Source organism: Akebia trifoliata, chromosome 7 (assembly GCF_017979445.1).
Source record: "Akebia trifoliata isolate Shusen 1 chromosome 7, ASM1797944v1, whole genome shotgun sequence".
In the NCBI taxonomy this organism is placed as follows: Eukaryota; Viridiplantae; Streptophyta; class Magnoliopsida; order Ranunculales; family Lardizabalaceae; genus Akebia; species Akebia trifoliata.
The window spans coordinates 32,786,263-32,800,311 of record NC_141381.1 but is presented as its reverse complement, the minus strand read 5'-3'; the positions used below and the strand labels follow the sequence as shown (position 1 = coordinate 32,800,311).

General features: G+C 36.3%; 2 protein-coding genes and 1 pseudogene across 2 annotated transcripts; 2 read left to right on the top strand and 1 right to left on the bottom strand.

The window, feature by feature from the left end:
• Positions 1 to 4,279: 4,279 nt before the first annotated feature.
• On the top strand, positions 4,280 to 6,099 carry LOC147399202 (malonyl-coenzyme A:anthocyanin 3-O-glucoside-6''-O-malonyltransferase pseudogene; annotated as a pseudogene).
• A 1,979-nt stretch (positions 6,100 to 8,078) lies between these two features.
• Positions 8,079 to 9,792, top strand: LOC147399201 (malonyl-coenzyme A:anthocyanin 3-O-glucoside-6''-O-malonyltransferase-like). Its single transcript, XM_086446793.1, has 3 exons — positions 8,079 to 8,977; positions 9,120 to 9,223; positions 9,320 to 9,792. The coding sequence occupies exons 1-3, from the start codon at positions 8,086 to 8,088 to the stop codon at positions 9,608 to 9,610; spliced, it is 1,287 nt and encodes a 428-aa protein (XP_086302919.1). The 5' UTR covers positions 8,079 to 8,085; the 3' UTR covers positions 9,611 to 9,792.
• A 1,699-nt stretch (positions 9,793 to 11,491) lies between these two features.
• On the bottom strand, positions 11,492 to 14,045 carry LOC147399200 (Pentatricopeptide repeat (PPR) superfamily protein). The gene is given in 2 exon segments (XM_086448659.1): positions 11,492 to 13,321; positions 13,324 to 14,045. Coding segments are annotated over 2 exon segments (1,503 nt in total). The 5' UTR covers positions 14,009 to 14,045; the 3' UTR covers positions 11,492 to 12,503.
• Between the last annotated feature and the right edge of the window lie 4 nt (positions 14,046 to 14,049).

The window sequence follows — 14,049 nt, the reverse complement described above, 5'->3', positions numbered from 1 at the left end:
TCAAAATTACCATTTGGATTGTGGACCCATTGAAGGCCGACATACTCATTTATTAGATTAGACGGTACAAATAATGAGCCCCACTTTGTCTACCCAAAACTTATGATGGTTACATCTGTGGGCTCTCCGATAAGTATAATGCTGAAGTGATCTCAAGATTTTGCCTCATATCGCACGTTACATCAAAATCTCGATAAGTATAATGCTGAAGTGATCTCAAGATTTTGCCTCATATCGCACGTTACATCAAAATCTATAGGGTCATAAATGATTTTCATCGAGATACAATTAAACAAGTATCCATGGTTCTTACACACTTTCATGTAAGGATGTGCGATATGAGGTACAATCTTGAGGTCACTCCAGCATGACGACTCCAACAAATGAATGTGATTTGTTTATTTGCTACTCCAGGGTTCAACTTCGTGAAGCTGATTGGTTGGTTGTCCATTTTCTAGATCTGATAAATTCCCTTGATTAGCTTTTTATTTATTTTTTGTTTTTAATAACATTCTTGGTTCTGTTTCCTTATTTTATTTGGCGTAGTGTAGAGGTTCAAAAATATATAGCTCTATTGTGGCCATCCTATTATGTAGGAAATATAGAAATTGTATTTCTTTTGAAAAATGTAAAGAACTCAAGTTGAAAGTTAATTAAGAAAATGAGTCAATTATTGGTTTGTTTTATGTGTGGTAATTGTGGAATTATGTTATTATTTTGAGATAACAATATGGTTAATTCATGTTTTGAGCCGTAGGGGTGTCAATGGGTACCTATTTAATTGTAACAAAAAACCTTGGTTCCAATTCCCTTTTTAATGGAATCAATTAGAGTCGAGTCTAAAATGGAATCGAACTGGTAGAAACTAGAACCGTTAAGTCCTATCCAATGGGTAGCTGTGGGTACCAAAAATTGATTTGTTTTGTCATTTCTTTCCATACTATAGATGATTTACATATTTTATTATTATTTCAAAATAAATGCATGTTATATAAAATTCTTCAATTTTTCATATAAATTATTGATTGGAGCTTAAAATGACTTACTCTTCTAAAAAATTATTACTTTTAATTGAGATAAATTTTTATTTTTTTTAAAAAATAATTAATTTGTATCTTTAGTTTAACAAATTATACCTAAGTTAGTAATTTTGTTGATGATATGTCAATTTTTTAAAAGGAATTTTTTATTTATAACAATTTAAAATACTTTTTTTCTCATTCGATTCTTGAGAATCGGAACTGATGGGTACTCATGATTTTTGACGGTTTCGATTCTATTTATTTTGGAATTGGAGCCGGAACTAATAAAAATTGAACCAAACTAAATATAATGGTTATAATTCTAAGTTCCTTAAGAACTGAACCGGAACCCACCCATTGACACTCCTATTTTGAGGTAACAATTTTTTTTATATAGAGACCATCAATTTGTAGTAACCCTTCTCTTTAGTCAGGCTTTAGGATTAACAATTGGTGTAAAGGAAAAACACTAACACTTTCTTGACTTAATGAGGAAAAAAGCCTTACTAAATCTCATCCACGATTAAAAAAGATCTCAAGATGTGTAAAATAAGACCTCGAGATATGTAATGCATATCGAGATCTTTTTAACAATGAATGAGGCTTAGCAAAGCCCTTTTTCTTTACTAAGTTAGTAAGGCAGTTGGATTCGTTTTGCGAAACTCTTTCCTTACTAACATAGTAAGATTTTGAGCTTTAAGAGAATCGTTCTACTCAAATGGATTTAGAAATCAAACACCACAGCCCTTTAACTTTCATTGAAAAACTCGGATAAAAAAAAAAAAAAAACAAATTGAATTAGATCTAAGGTTTTGAAAATGAACGGCCACTGAACTTCCACATAACTCCCATACTTAAAATTGAAATTCAACGAAGAATTTTTAATTTTTTTTTTTAAATTCATAGAATTTCTTCCTCTACAACCTTGAAGCATCGAATCATGTTCTTGGATGTCAAGAGAGCCCAAGGACCCTCCGCAAGGGTGAAATCCTTACTAACTTAGTAGGGTTAGGAGAACTCTTTGATTTAAATAATTGGGAGTATAATCTAATGAGTTAGACTAGCCTTACTATTATAGTGAGAAAAAAGACTTGACTAAGACTCACCCACCATTAAAAAAACACCTTGAGATACACAAAACAAGTCCTCGAAATTTATAACAAATATCAAGACCTTATTTTACACATCTCGAAATCTTTTTTAGGGTGGATGAGGCATAGTAAGGCCTCTTTTCCTCATTATGATGGTAAGAAAAGGGTTTCTCTAATCAAACTTGATAAGTAAAATTTCCCTGGAGTCACGCACTGGATTCAGAAGTGGGACCCACGATACAGTAAGTTGGGTCCTACCATTAAAATGATGTCATGAGAACCACATGAAGAAACAGTTTGCCAACAAAGCAGGGCCCACCCCATGACTCACTATCCTCCAATCTCAATAATTGCAAGCTCTGCTCCAAAAGAACTGTTACAGATTCCTTGTGTGGGACCCAGAGTGTAAACTATTCCTGATGTGGGACCCAACAATTTAAACCACGTGTCATGTATCAATGTATGAAGATGTCAACATTTCACAAGCCGACACTAAAGAGCTGAAACATCAGTTTTTATGGTGATTTAGACACATACCCTTTACATTTTGGTGAATATTTGTTATATACTCCTGTGTTTTCAAACTCATGATAAGCCCCCTTGACCTCGGTCTTTCTTGATAGATCAAGGAAAAGTGACCTCAATCTCAATGCCCTCATATTCAATATCTAGCCAAAACTCTTAACTTTTTTTTCTCCTAATACTTCATTCGTCTTTAAGGTCTTCAATCATTTGGAGAAAACCCTTAATTATTTTTAACTGACAATGCTTAATCTTTTTAAAAATCTTATATTATTCTTGAGGTTTGTAGGTTGAAGGAGATAGAACTTTGAGGTTGACAATGAAAATGGTAGGATTTTTAGGAGAAAAAATCAAGGTTATATTAGAGGTTGAGAACATTTAGGTCATTTTCAGGAATCTCTATATCTTGGAATTAAGGGAAAATCGTTAATTTAAAAATATAAGAGGGTTTCTCAAATATTTGCTAACATGTGGATGTGGATGTGTAAATGGCTGTTTTGCAAAAATGGTTAAAAATCAAGGGTATTTTGGTCATTCTCTTTAATCTCTTACATTAAACTATAGTCAAAGCATATGTCATCAATTTGAAAATCAGGACATATCTAAAAAATATACCCAAACCTAGAACCGTAGATCTATTTCCTTGTGTATCCCGAAGAAAAAGATCTATGAGTCTGAGCACTTGCCATGTCGACCAAGTACAAACCAAGTGAAAATTTTGAGTTAAAATATCATGACTCTTTATATAATAGATAATAGATTGATTCCTTCACATGCCCACCACTAATTTTTATTCATATTAAAGATGCGCTCTCGATTTTGTGAATCATACTCAGATTTTTAAATTCAATGACCTAACACTCCATTAAAATTAATAATAATTTAGTCATGTTCCTTATTTTTATTCATATAAAATAATTTCCTCCCAACCCATGAAAAGCATGTGTTGTTTTCTTTAACATAAAATGATCAAAATGTCATCTCATTATATAAATAATTATTTTCCTCTTTCTAAAGTTCGTACAATTTCAAATAATTTTTTTTCCAAGTGGTTAGCAAAATCTTTATATTAATTATTTGCAATTTTTTTAATCCAATAGTTTTTTTTTTCTTATTAGTTAGATAAATAGAATAATTAATCATTTTAATATTTTTTTTTATCAGAGTTACTACTTGAGAAAATTATTACTCACTAATGGGTTTATAGCTGCATTATGAGAATCACAAACTACATTATATGATTTATTATCAACATCAGAAAGGGGGTATCTCTAATATGAATAAAAAAAAGTTGGGGGTATCACGAAATAAGTCTAAAATTTGCTTCCTGAATGTTCGGACCACAACTTGACATGGTTTCAGGCTAGTGGGGCGAGTCATCTTGAAAGAGATGAGTCTCCTAGTTCAACATTTACAACTTTCTTCTTTATTTTAAAGTCGTGTGCTGGGGTGACACAAATCGAGACACAAAGGTGACAAAATGATGTGGTGTCATGCATATTACCGAAGATGCTTTTCTGATATACAAGTAAAAGGCATCTATAGTTATGTACATGCCACCGTATCATTTTTCTCACCTTTGTGTCATTCTTGCATTTTCCTTTTATTTTATTTTTTTCTTCTTCTTCTCCAACTTCTCCCCCCCCCCCCCCCCCTTTTTTGTTGGGATATGGCAGACGACTTCCGTACTCTCGTCTGACATAACCGAGATGTCTTCTCGATTCATCTCGGTATGAACGAGTTGGAGAAACCGACATAAAAAACCATGCTACTTTGTGAGAATCACCTTCTAATATCTATATATAAACAGTCACCCTATAATCTCTCTCTCTCTCTCTCTCTCACACACACACACACACACACACACACACATATGGCACCATCACCATTTCATAGAGTAAAGGTGTTGGAGATTTGTGGAGTTAGTCCTCCACCAAACTCAGTCACTCAAACCTCTCTCCCTCTCACATTCTTTGACTTACTTTGGCTGACAACTCCATCTGTTGAACACCTTTTGTTCTATGACTTCCCTCACTCAAAAACCCATTTCACCCAACATGTCCTCCCCATCATCAAAAACTCCCTCTCCCTCACTCTCCAACACTTCTACCCACTATCCGGAAATCTCACATGGTCACCAGAATCCGATAAGCCGAGCATCCGTTACGTCGAAGGCAACTCAGTCCCATTAACCATCGCCGAATCCAATAACGATTTCCACCATCTTGTCGCAAATTATGCCCGAGATGTAAACAATTTCCATCCTCTAGTACCACAATTGAGGGGGTCCAATACCCAAACTTCGATACTCGCGTTACAAATAACTTTGTTCCCACACCATGGAATTTGTATCGGTTTCGCTATACATCACGGGGTTGCCGATGGTAACACCGCTATGCAATTCATGAGGTCATGGGCTTCGATGTGCAAATTACATGGAGATGGGAGAAAAGACATGTTCCTAGAGGATCTAATGGTAGATAACATGAACAATGGGCACAAGGAGAAGGCTTCAGAGCTCCCGTCCTATGATAGGTCCGTTGTTACGGATCCATTAGGGCTTGAGAAGATTTACTTGAATGATTTGTCACATTTCAAAGGATCTCTTGAAAGCTTAAAGGCTTGTGGCATTACGAAAAATGTTGCTGATATGGTTCGAGCCACATTTGTATTGAGTCCAACCCATATCAAGAGACTAAACCAATGGGTCTTCACTCTCATGGACAAGAAGGGTGTTCCACCATTTTATGTGTCAAGGTACGTGTTAGTGTGTGCGTACATCTTGGTCTGTTTGGTTAAAGCGCGTGGGATCAATGAGAATGAAAAGAAGAACATTGAAATTGGATTCGCTACAGGTTGTAGAACTCGTCTAGACCATCCGATCCCCACGACTTATTTTGGAAACTGCATTGGGATTTGTTGGACGAAAGAGATGAAGGATGATGATCTGATTAAAGGAGAAGATGGGTTTTTTGTTGCAGTGGAGGGGATTGGGAAAGCTATTGGAGAATTGGAGAGTGGAGTTTTGAAAGGAGCAGAGAAATGGGTCAAGAAGAACGTGTCGTTGGACATGTCAACCCAACGTATCCTAATTGCGGGTACATTGAAGCTCAGCTTTTATGAGATTGATTTTGGGTGGGGGAAGCCAAGAAAGAGTGAGGTTATATCAATGGAGAAAAAAGGAACATTTTCACTAGCAGAAAGTGGAGATGGAGATGGAGGGGTAGAAGTGGGATTGGCTCTTAGTAAGTATGAAATGGATGTTTTTTCTTCTTTGTTTGTTAATGGCCTCAAACATCTGGAATGATATGTACATTTGATGGATATTGTGTACTTGGAGGGGTTGGCTCTCAATGGGAATGAAAGAGATGTTTTTTTCTTCTTCTTTGTTTGTAAATATTGAATCAAATTTCAATGAGTTGTCTGATTGCTCTCCATTCCCCCCCCCCCCCAATTTTACTTCTTGGTGGTACCCCCTAACACCTAAAGTGAGCTAATTGGTGATTGCTTTCTAACCATTGAATTGGGAATTTTTTGAGTACTTGATTCAAAAGATTAGGAATAACCAATCAAGCTAATTTTTTAGTTTGTGGACTACCAAACAGGAAATATTCATTTGACCACAACGTGAAATTTGGTATCAGAGCCTTTTGGTGGATTTTAAATCTTTTGATTCTTGACATGAATGAGGGGAAGAAAGCATACTCATGAAAATGGTGAATTCTTCGATGCCATCCTAGAATGAGACTCATATGGGTTATGCTCCCCAGGTCACACATTCAAATGTCTATATACCCTTCCACTTAAAAGTGGTTATATTTAACTGTTGAACACGTGCTATGGTGGTTGGTACGTGCAGCCCGTCAAAGAAAAAAAAAGAGACTCTGAGGTATCTAAAGTTTTCAAATGCACAGTATGGTTCCTAGTAGGTATGGACATATACTTGACATACTTTTAGATTGTTGGCTTCTAATAAGAGAACAACTTGTTGGGAAAACAAATAAAGATACAAATTGAACACAGTACACTTTACCAAGTTGCCTGACATCAACAAACAAGCACCTCACCCCCCCCCCCCCCCCCCCCCAAAAAAAATGTAATTTAGATATATTCCTACTTTTTATTCATATAATATAATTTAGATATATTCCTACTTTTTATTCATATAAAATATACCGTCTTACTCCTTATGATCCGTCCTTTGTTTTCTAAACTAACTAGAATTTAGGCACGGACATTCTATCTGGGGTTAAACTGGTGAAAGAGGAATTATAACGAAGGAAAATTACTTAAGGGATCCTCGTGAAGGGACTTCTTTTTAAATAGTCCCTAAAATTTTTACAGTAACTTGGCGGGATATTTAGTAAACATTTCTTGTCTAAATGGCCATTATTGGTGAATTTACCCCTTTTTTATTTATCGTCAAGTTCACAAATTTTATTGTCGAACTCACCACTATTTACACCATTTTTTATTTAATGTCAAACTTGATGCTTTTATTTACTGTTGAGTTCACCACCTTTTAATTTGACACTAGCAAAACCCACCCATTTTCAATTTTGGAGTTTTTCGATTAAAATACATGGAAAGATCAACTAAAAACTTAAGATAACGAATTGTTTAGATGGTTACAACCCAAAAGAACTATTCTTGATCAATTTTCATCTAAAAACTAAGAAAAAAAAAAGTGAAAAAATCCTATTTTTTTACATACATCTTCAAAATGTTTGAAAATCCATTGAAAATAGTTTCTTCTTCCTTCTCAAATCCTTTCTAACAGAATAGAGTCTCTAAAACTCAATTGAGATTCCAAAAATTCCATTTTTTTTTAATGAAAACGATTAGTTCAAACAGTTAGGGCATTCAATCGTGAGAAATGTGGGAGATGAGGTCCATACACTATTTTTTTTTTTTTAAATTACTAAATGGACTAGTAAGAGACTGCCCAAAACTTAGGGACTATTTAGAAAGAAGTCCCTCCGAGAGGGTCCTTTAGGTAATTTTCGTTTATAATAAATTTAGTAGGGTATTATTAAAAATGGGATAATACACAAGGTCCATCGCTGTGTTTTATTACATAGATGTCCTTGCATAACGACAAAGCCCACTGAGGGGGAAAAAAAAAAGAAATGACAATATCATTTTCCAATTTTATTCATAGTGGGTCTCGATCCTCATGAATCATGATTTTGTTTTGTCTTTTTTTTTTTTAATTTAATTTAATTTAAATTTTTTTATGCAAAGAATATAATACGTCTCCTCTTTGCAATACATGCTTTGGTTTTGACATTATTCTTCACTGGGTTTAATATTACTCTCCTAGCTAATTCTAAAGGAAAGAGAAAAGTAAATTTAGAGAAGGCGCTCGTATATTTGGTTTATATAAACATTGTTGAACTCCCCCCCACCATCACACACACACACACACACACACACACGCACACACACATATGGCACCATTTAATGCAGTGAAGGTGTTGGAGATTTGTGGAGTTGGTCCTCCACCAAACTCAGTCACTCAAACCTCTCTCCCTCTCACATTCTTTGACTTACTTTGGCTCACAACTCCATCTGTTGAACACCTTTTGTTCTATGACTTCCCTCACTCAAAAACCCATTTCACCCAACATATCCTCCCCATCATCAAACACTCCCTCTTCCTCACTCTTCAACACTTCTACCCTCTAGCTGGAAACCTCATATGGTCACCAGAATCCGACAAGCCAAGCTTCCGTTACGTCGAGGGTGACTCGGTCTTATTAACCATCGCTGAGTCCAACAGTGATTTTCACCATCTCGTCGCGAATTATGCACGAGAAGTAAACAATTTCCATCCTCTAGTGCCACAATTGAAGGGGTCCAATATGCAAACTTCAATACTCGCATTCCAAATAACTTTGTTCCCCCGCCATGGAATTTGTTTCGGCTTCACTATACATCATGGGGTTGCCGATGGTAGCACCACCATGCAATTCATGAGGTCATGGGCTTCGATATGTAAATTACAAGGAGACGAAAGAAAGGAAATGTCCCCAAAAGACCTAATTGTTCGTCATCTATCTAATATAGAGGATAACAAAAACAATGAGCACACACGGAAGGTTTGTAAATTACAAGGAGACTTAATTGATTGTCTACCTTGTGAAAAGGATATTAGGGACAATGTGCTCAAAGAAATGGCTTTAGATCTCCCATTCTACGACAGGTCTGTGATCATGGATCCATTAGGACTCGAGAAGATTTACTTGAAGGATTTGACACATTTCAAAGGATCCCTTGAAAGCTTAAAGCCTCCCAACATTACGACAAATAGAGGCAACATGGTTCGAGTCACATTCAACCTGACTTGAACCCATGTCAAGAGACTTAACCAATGGGTCTTGACTCTCTTGGTCAAGAAGGGTATGCCACCATTTTACTTGTCAACATTCGTGGTAGCATGCGCATATGTCTTGGTCTGTTTTGTTAAAGCATGTGGTATTAGTGAGAGTGAAAAGAAGAGCATTGAAATTGGGTTCGCTACGGGTTGTAGAACTCGTTTACGATGTCCAATTCCCACGGCGTATTTCGGAAACTGCATTGGGATTTGTTGGACAAAGGCGATGAAGAATGATGATCTGATTAAAGGAGAAGACGGGTTTTTTGTTGCGGTCGAGGGGATTGGGAGAGCTATTGGAGAATTAGAAAGTGGAGTTGAGAGGAGCAGAGAAATGGGTGAAGAACAATATGTCCTCAAATGTTTCGACTCAACGTATTCTGATTGTGGGTACGATGAAACTCAACTTTTATGAGATTGATTTTGGGTGGGGGAAGCCAAGAAAGAGTGAGGTGATATCAATGGATAAAAAAGGTTCAATTTTGCTTGGAGAGAGTGGAAATGGAGATGGTGGAGTAGAGGTGGGATTGGTTCTCAATAAGCATGAAATAGATGTTTTTTCTTCTTTGTTTCTTAATGGTCTCAAAGATCTTGAATGATAAATGCATTTGATTTGATTCAATGAGTTGTTTAATTGCCTCTTTTTTTGTTCCTCTCATTTTGGGTGTTTTAAACCCATCTCTTGATGGACCCATAAACACCTAAAATCAGCTTTTGATGGGTGATTTCTAGATGTTATGTTAAATTGGGCATCTTTTCCAGATAATTATAATTTTTCAAGGGCCCCATGAATCAAAGAGAGGAGCCAAGCCATGTCTGAGGTTCCCATCACATTAGTATGTCAAGTAGGTTTCTTGATTTTGATAAAACTTTGTGTCTAAATAATTCTCTTAAGTATACATATGAATCCACCCATTTTTTCAATGGAGGGTTAATTAATGATTCTCGCAACACCATTTTTAATTTCATTATTCAATGTGTTATAAGCATGATTTAAAAAATCGTACAAGTTCAAGATTACTTGTCCGAGTTATCTTGTTACGTTAATGAACAAGATGAGACATCATAAGTACAAAATTCCCCTTCTACTTCTTTCTGATCCATAGATCTGTAAAATAACTCTCATCTCATCCAAATCATCTCCTAAGAATGAGACCAAAGGAAAAAATTAATATCTAAAATTATGGTTGTAAGCTAATCCCAAATCTTAGGGGCATGAACTGGAAACAATGACTACTTGGTGTGTTATAAAAAAGAGTTGGTGCTGTAATAGAATAATCCTGAAGTGATGATAAGATTGGACATGGCCTTTTGATTGTCTACCTTGTGAAAAGAAAATGTCAACGAGACAATATGTAGTAGGTGACAATAAACTAGCTGTCTCTATAAGATGGGGCCCACTAATTAATCACCAGCCGTACATGGCCTTTTGATTTGGAAAAAGGACAGCCAACCTACTGCAAGTTGCAACCATTTTAAATCCACTAAATTTATTTTGGTGCAATTTACGGCTGATTCGATTAGACTATGTTTTAAAACGTCTACAAGTTGAGTCGACTTGGAAGTCCATTGAGTCGAACCAACTATAGACTATTGAGCAAGAGTTGAATTGAATGGTGACTTGTCTCGCTCAGCACAAACATCAAGTTGACTCTTTCAAGGCATCTCATCTCGCCTCAAATAAATCATTTAACTCAGTTTAGAATGATTAATATTGAAAAAATTCATAATTTTATTATGTATTTTATTCTTATATTTTGTTGGGGATAAGGTTTGAACTCAAGGCCTCTTGAGTGTTATTTGTAAAGTGTAAAAAAAATTTTAATTGTAAAAACATAAATTAAAAGTGTTTTTTTCTTTTTTTGTATAAGTTGAAAATAAAAAAGTCTCTTAATTTTTTGTTTGTAAGAATTACTGAGATAACTCTTTCAAATTTTAATTCCACATAAGATAAATACAAGAATGATGCTCACCTAATAAAGGATATCTCTCTCTCTTTATTGTTTGAGTGTAAGTGAGAAAGAAAGTGGGCCTCGCATGCACATGGGGGCCCAAACACCGTGGGACTACAATTCATTGTGTTTGGGACTAACCTGTTAGAAAACCTTAATATGCATGTGATGCGGGTGAAGATTTCACTTTTGCTAAAAATTTAACTTTATCTCAACCATTGATCTATCTAACCCGTTAGAGTAAATGTGTTGACCATTCTGTTACAATCTTGTTGATTGTACAACATTCAATCCGATTGAGTTCGTCATAGACCTACTATTTTCAAGTATACGATTAGTAGACAGTGATCGTTGAATCTGGTAAATCAGACGCTTGAGACCAACTGCACTGAGGATTCATTCCTGAAGGAGGGGAAATTGATTTTAAGATCAATGACTTCTCGGTGCTTCAACTACCTATAAGTTCTTCCAATTTCTTCGTGTTTTTATATTATCCTAGTGGTTACAATCTACTATTTCAAAAACACATAACCAAAAATCAGAACCAGAATTAACAACAATTAATACATACATATATTGGGAAAAGTTGATTACGACGAATCTTTTCGACTTAGATCCAAAGATACTAAAGTCCCAAGGACCATCAATTAAAGGTCTAGGACTAATAGGATGCCTCCAAAGAGCACCACATTTGGGCCTTCCACCAATGTACTAAAACATTCAAAATCATCAACCTAGCATGTGATCTTACGAGGAACAAATTGGCTTGTAATGCATATAATTTTTCCACCTTGACAATGGCTCGCAACCTACAAAGTGTCCGTGCAATTCAAGATTGAAGCAAGACATTCTTACTCATTTGTGCTATGCAACTTGTCCGCAGCTGGACAAGTTGATCGTTCATAGGCTCATGCTTGTGTTCGGCTTGTATAAAACCCAATACTTGTAACAATGATCTAAACCTGAATTGAGATGGATCAAACTTGACTCAAGCATCAGAAATCCAACCTCATAAAGCTTGACTGATGCAGGACTCAGATGTCAAAAGTGCAAATTTGGTTTTTTTTTCTTTCCTTCAACAAAAAAAACTTTAAGTCACCATCTGCAATATCTTGTAGAACAATTTTCAGGCTCATCGACTCATAGGCTGATTTTTTTAGTGGTTCTATAAACAAACAATATTCCATAGAGATCTCTTGGGCCAAAGACCAGTAGCAAAGAATGAAAGCTCATGCCAACCATTACTAAGGTTTCCTTCCCCATCTTGTGAACCCCTATAGAGAAGCAACATAATATTTTTAGGCCTTCAAGGGTGGCTTACACTTCCACTTCATCAGGGTGTTTGACACATTATAGCAGAAAAAACTTAAAATTCCACATTGTCTCTCATATTGAATCAGATCAACCGCCAAACGAGGAGCCATCAAAGTAAAGCTCAACTCCAAATTCCGCTTCTTCGGAACCAAGAATCGCATGTCACCCATGTTCTACTTTGATGTCACATATACCATGATTCAAGAACCTTCACAAACTTGAATGATCAGTTGGGCCTCTCATTGCCCAACTGCACTAATTCCTCTCTCTTCCTCCTCCTTTCTCTAGTACTCATCTTCTCCCCATACCTCATAAATATGTCAGCAAGATCAACCAACCCCACTTCCCACAATCTCTTCCCCACCTCTTCAAACATAACAACCCCTTCTTCATTAGAAAAGCTATGCAAGAACTTATTATAATCAAACCTAGGAACCTCAACTCCACCACTCATCATCCTCTCCACATACTTAGTAGCTTCTAAGGATTTTCCCAACTTTACCAACCCTCCCACAAAAATAGTCTCAAAATTAACTAATGGGTCTGGTCCCTTTCTCCCTCTCTTCCCCAAATGCCCTTGCAAAAGCATAATGTAAGTATGCATTATAGGTTCACACCCTCTCTTGATCATCTCTCTAAACACTTGAGTTGCTTCACTTGCTCTTCTCAACCTCAACAATCCCTTAATCAATCCATGATAAACACTTATATCTGGTTTCTCAATCCCTTCTACAATCTTATAAGCTTCTCTTACTCTCCCTTTAGTTAATAACCCATAAACCAGTGTTGCAAGTGTCGCATTATCCGCGACAATCTCTCTCTTAAGCATTTCTTCAAACACTATGCGTGCTTGAGCAAGCTTCCCTCTTTTACACATCCAAGTAATCACAAGCCTGTAAGTCGACAGACCCACAACATCAATCGACTGAAAAAGCTTCACGGCTTCATCGAATCGATTATTCTTGAAAAGGGTCTCCATCATCTTCTCAATTGCATCTACATTAGGCTCAAATCCTTCATCCACCATTAAATTCCAAATTTTGAAGCTTCAATCAAATCACCGACCTCACAAAACCCAACAATTAAACATTTATAAGTAATACCAGATGGCTTGATCCATTGTTTCAGCTTCAAAACGAGAAATTTAGCTTCAAAAACCAATTTTGAATCACAGAGAGTCTCAACAACCTTGTTGAGAGTCTCCAAACAATAAACAAACCCATGGGCATCCATTAAATGGAAGAACTCAACACATTTCTTCAACTCTCTCGCTGATGCTAAAGTTTTCAAAACGATTCTGAAAGTTTTATCAGTCACAAGCCTTCGATCCGCCATTTCTTGCGAGACCTCCCAAAGAAGTTCGATGTTTCTCGATTTTCCAAACACGTCAACCATCTTGTTGAATGAAATGGAAGTGTGGGTAAAATCAGATTGGGTTTGTGTGAATTTGAAGAATCTGTAAATGGGTTTCCATGAATAAGGGAACTTGTTGCAGACTTGGAGAAAGAACTCATGAGAGAGATGAAAGTTGCAGGTTCGGAGGTGGTTGTGGAGCTTTGGCTCGGCCGAATCTTGTTGTTGGTAGAGAATCGTGCAGACTCGAAGAAGATGAGACGGGTTGACTGGTGAGTTAGGTTTCGAGAGATTTGTTGAATCGGTTAAGAATCGGAATTGGAGATGAGAGTAGAGTTTGATGAGAGGTTTGAGGTTCGTTGTGCTTCTTCGACTCATTTGATTTTCGTTTGGAGTGAGACCAAACTCGCGTAGATTGG

Excerpts from the sequence above, each read along its gene's own strand:
- LOC147399201 (XM_086446793.1), top strand. The coding sequence starts at position 8,086 with ATGGCACCATTTAATGCAGTGAAGGTGTTGGAGATTTGTGGAGTTGGT. Across the intron at positions 8,978-9,119 it reads GGTTCGAGTCACATTCAACC|TGAGAGTGAAAAGAAGAGCA; the intron begins TGACTTGAACCC and ends ATGTGGTATTAG. Across the intron at positions 9,224-9,319 it reads CGGAAACTGCATTGGGATTT|AAAGTGGAGTTGAGAGGAGC; the intron begins GTTGGACAAAGG and ends TTGGAGAATTAG.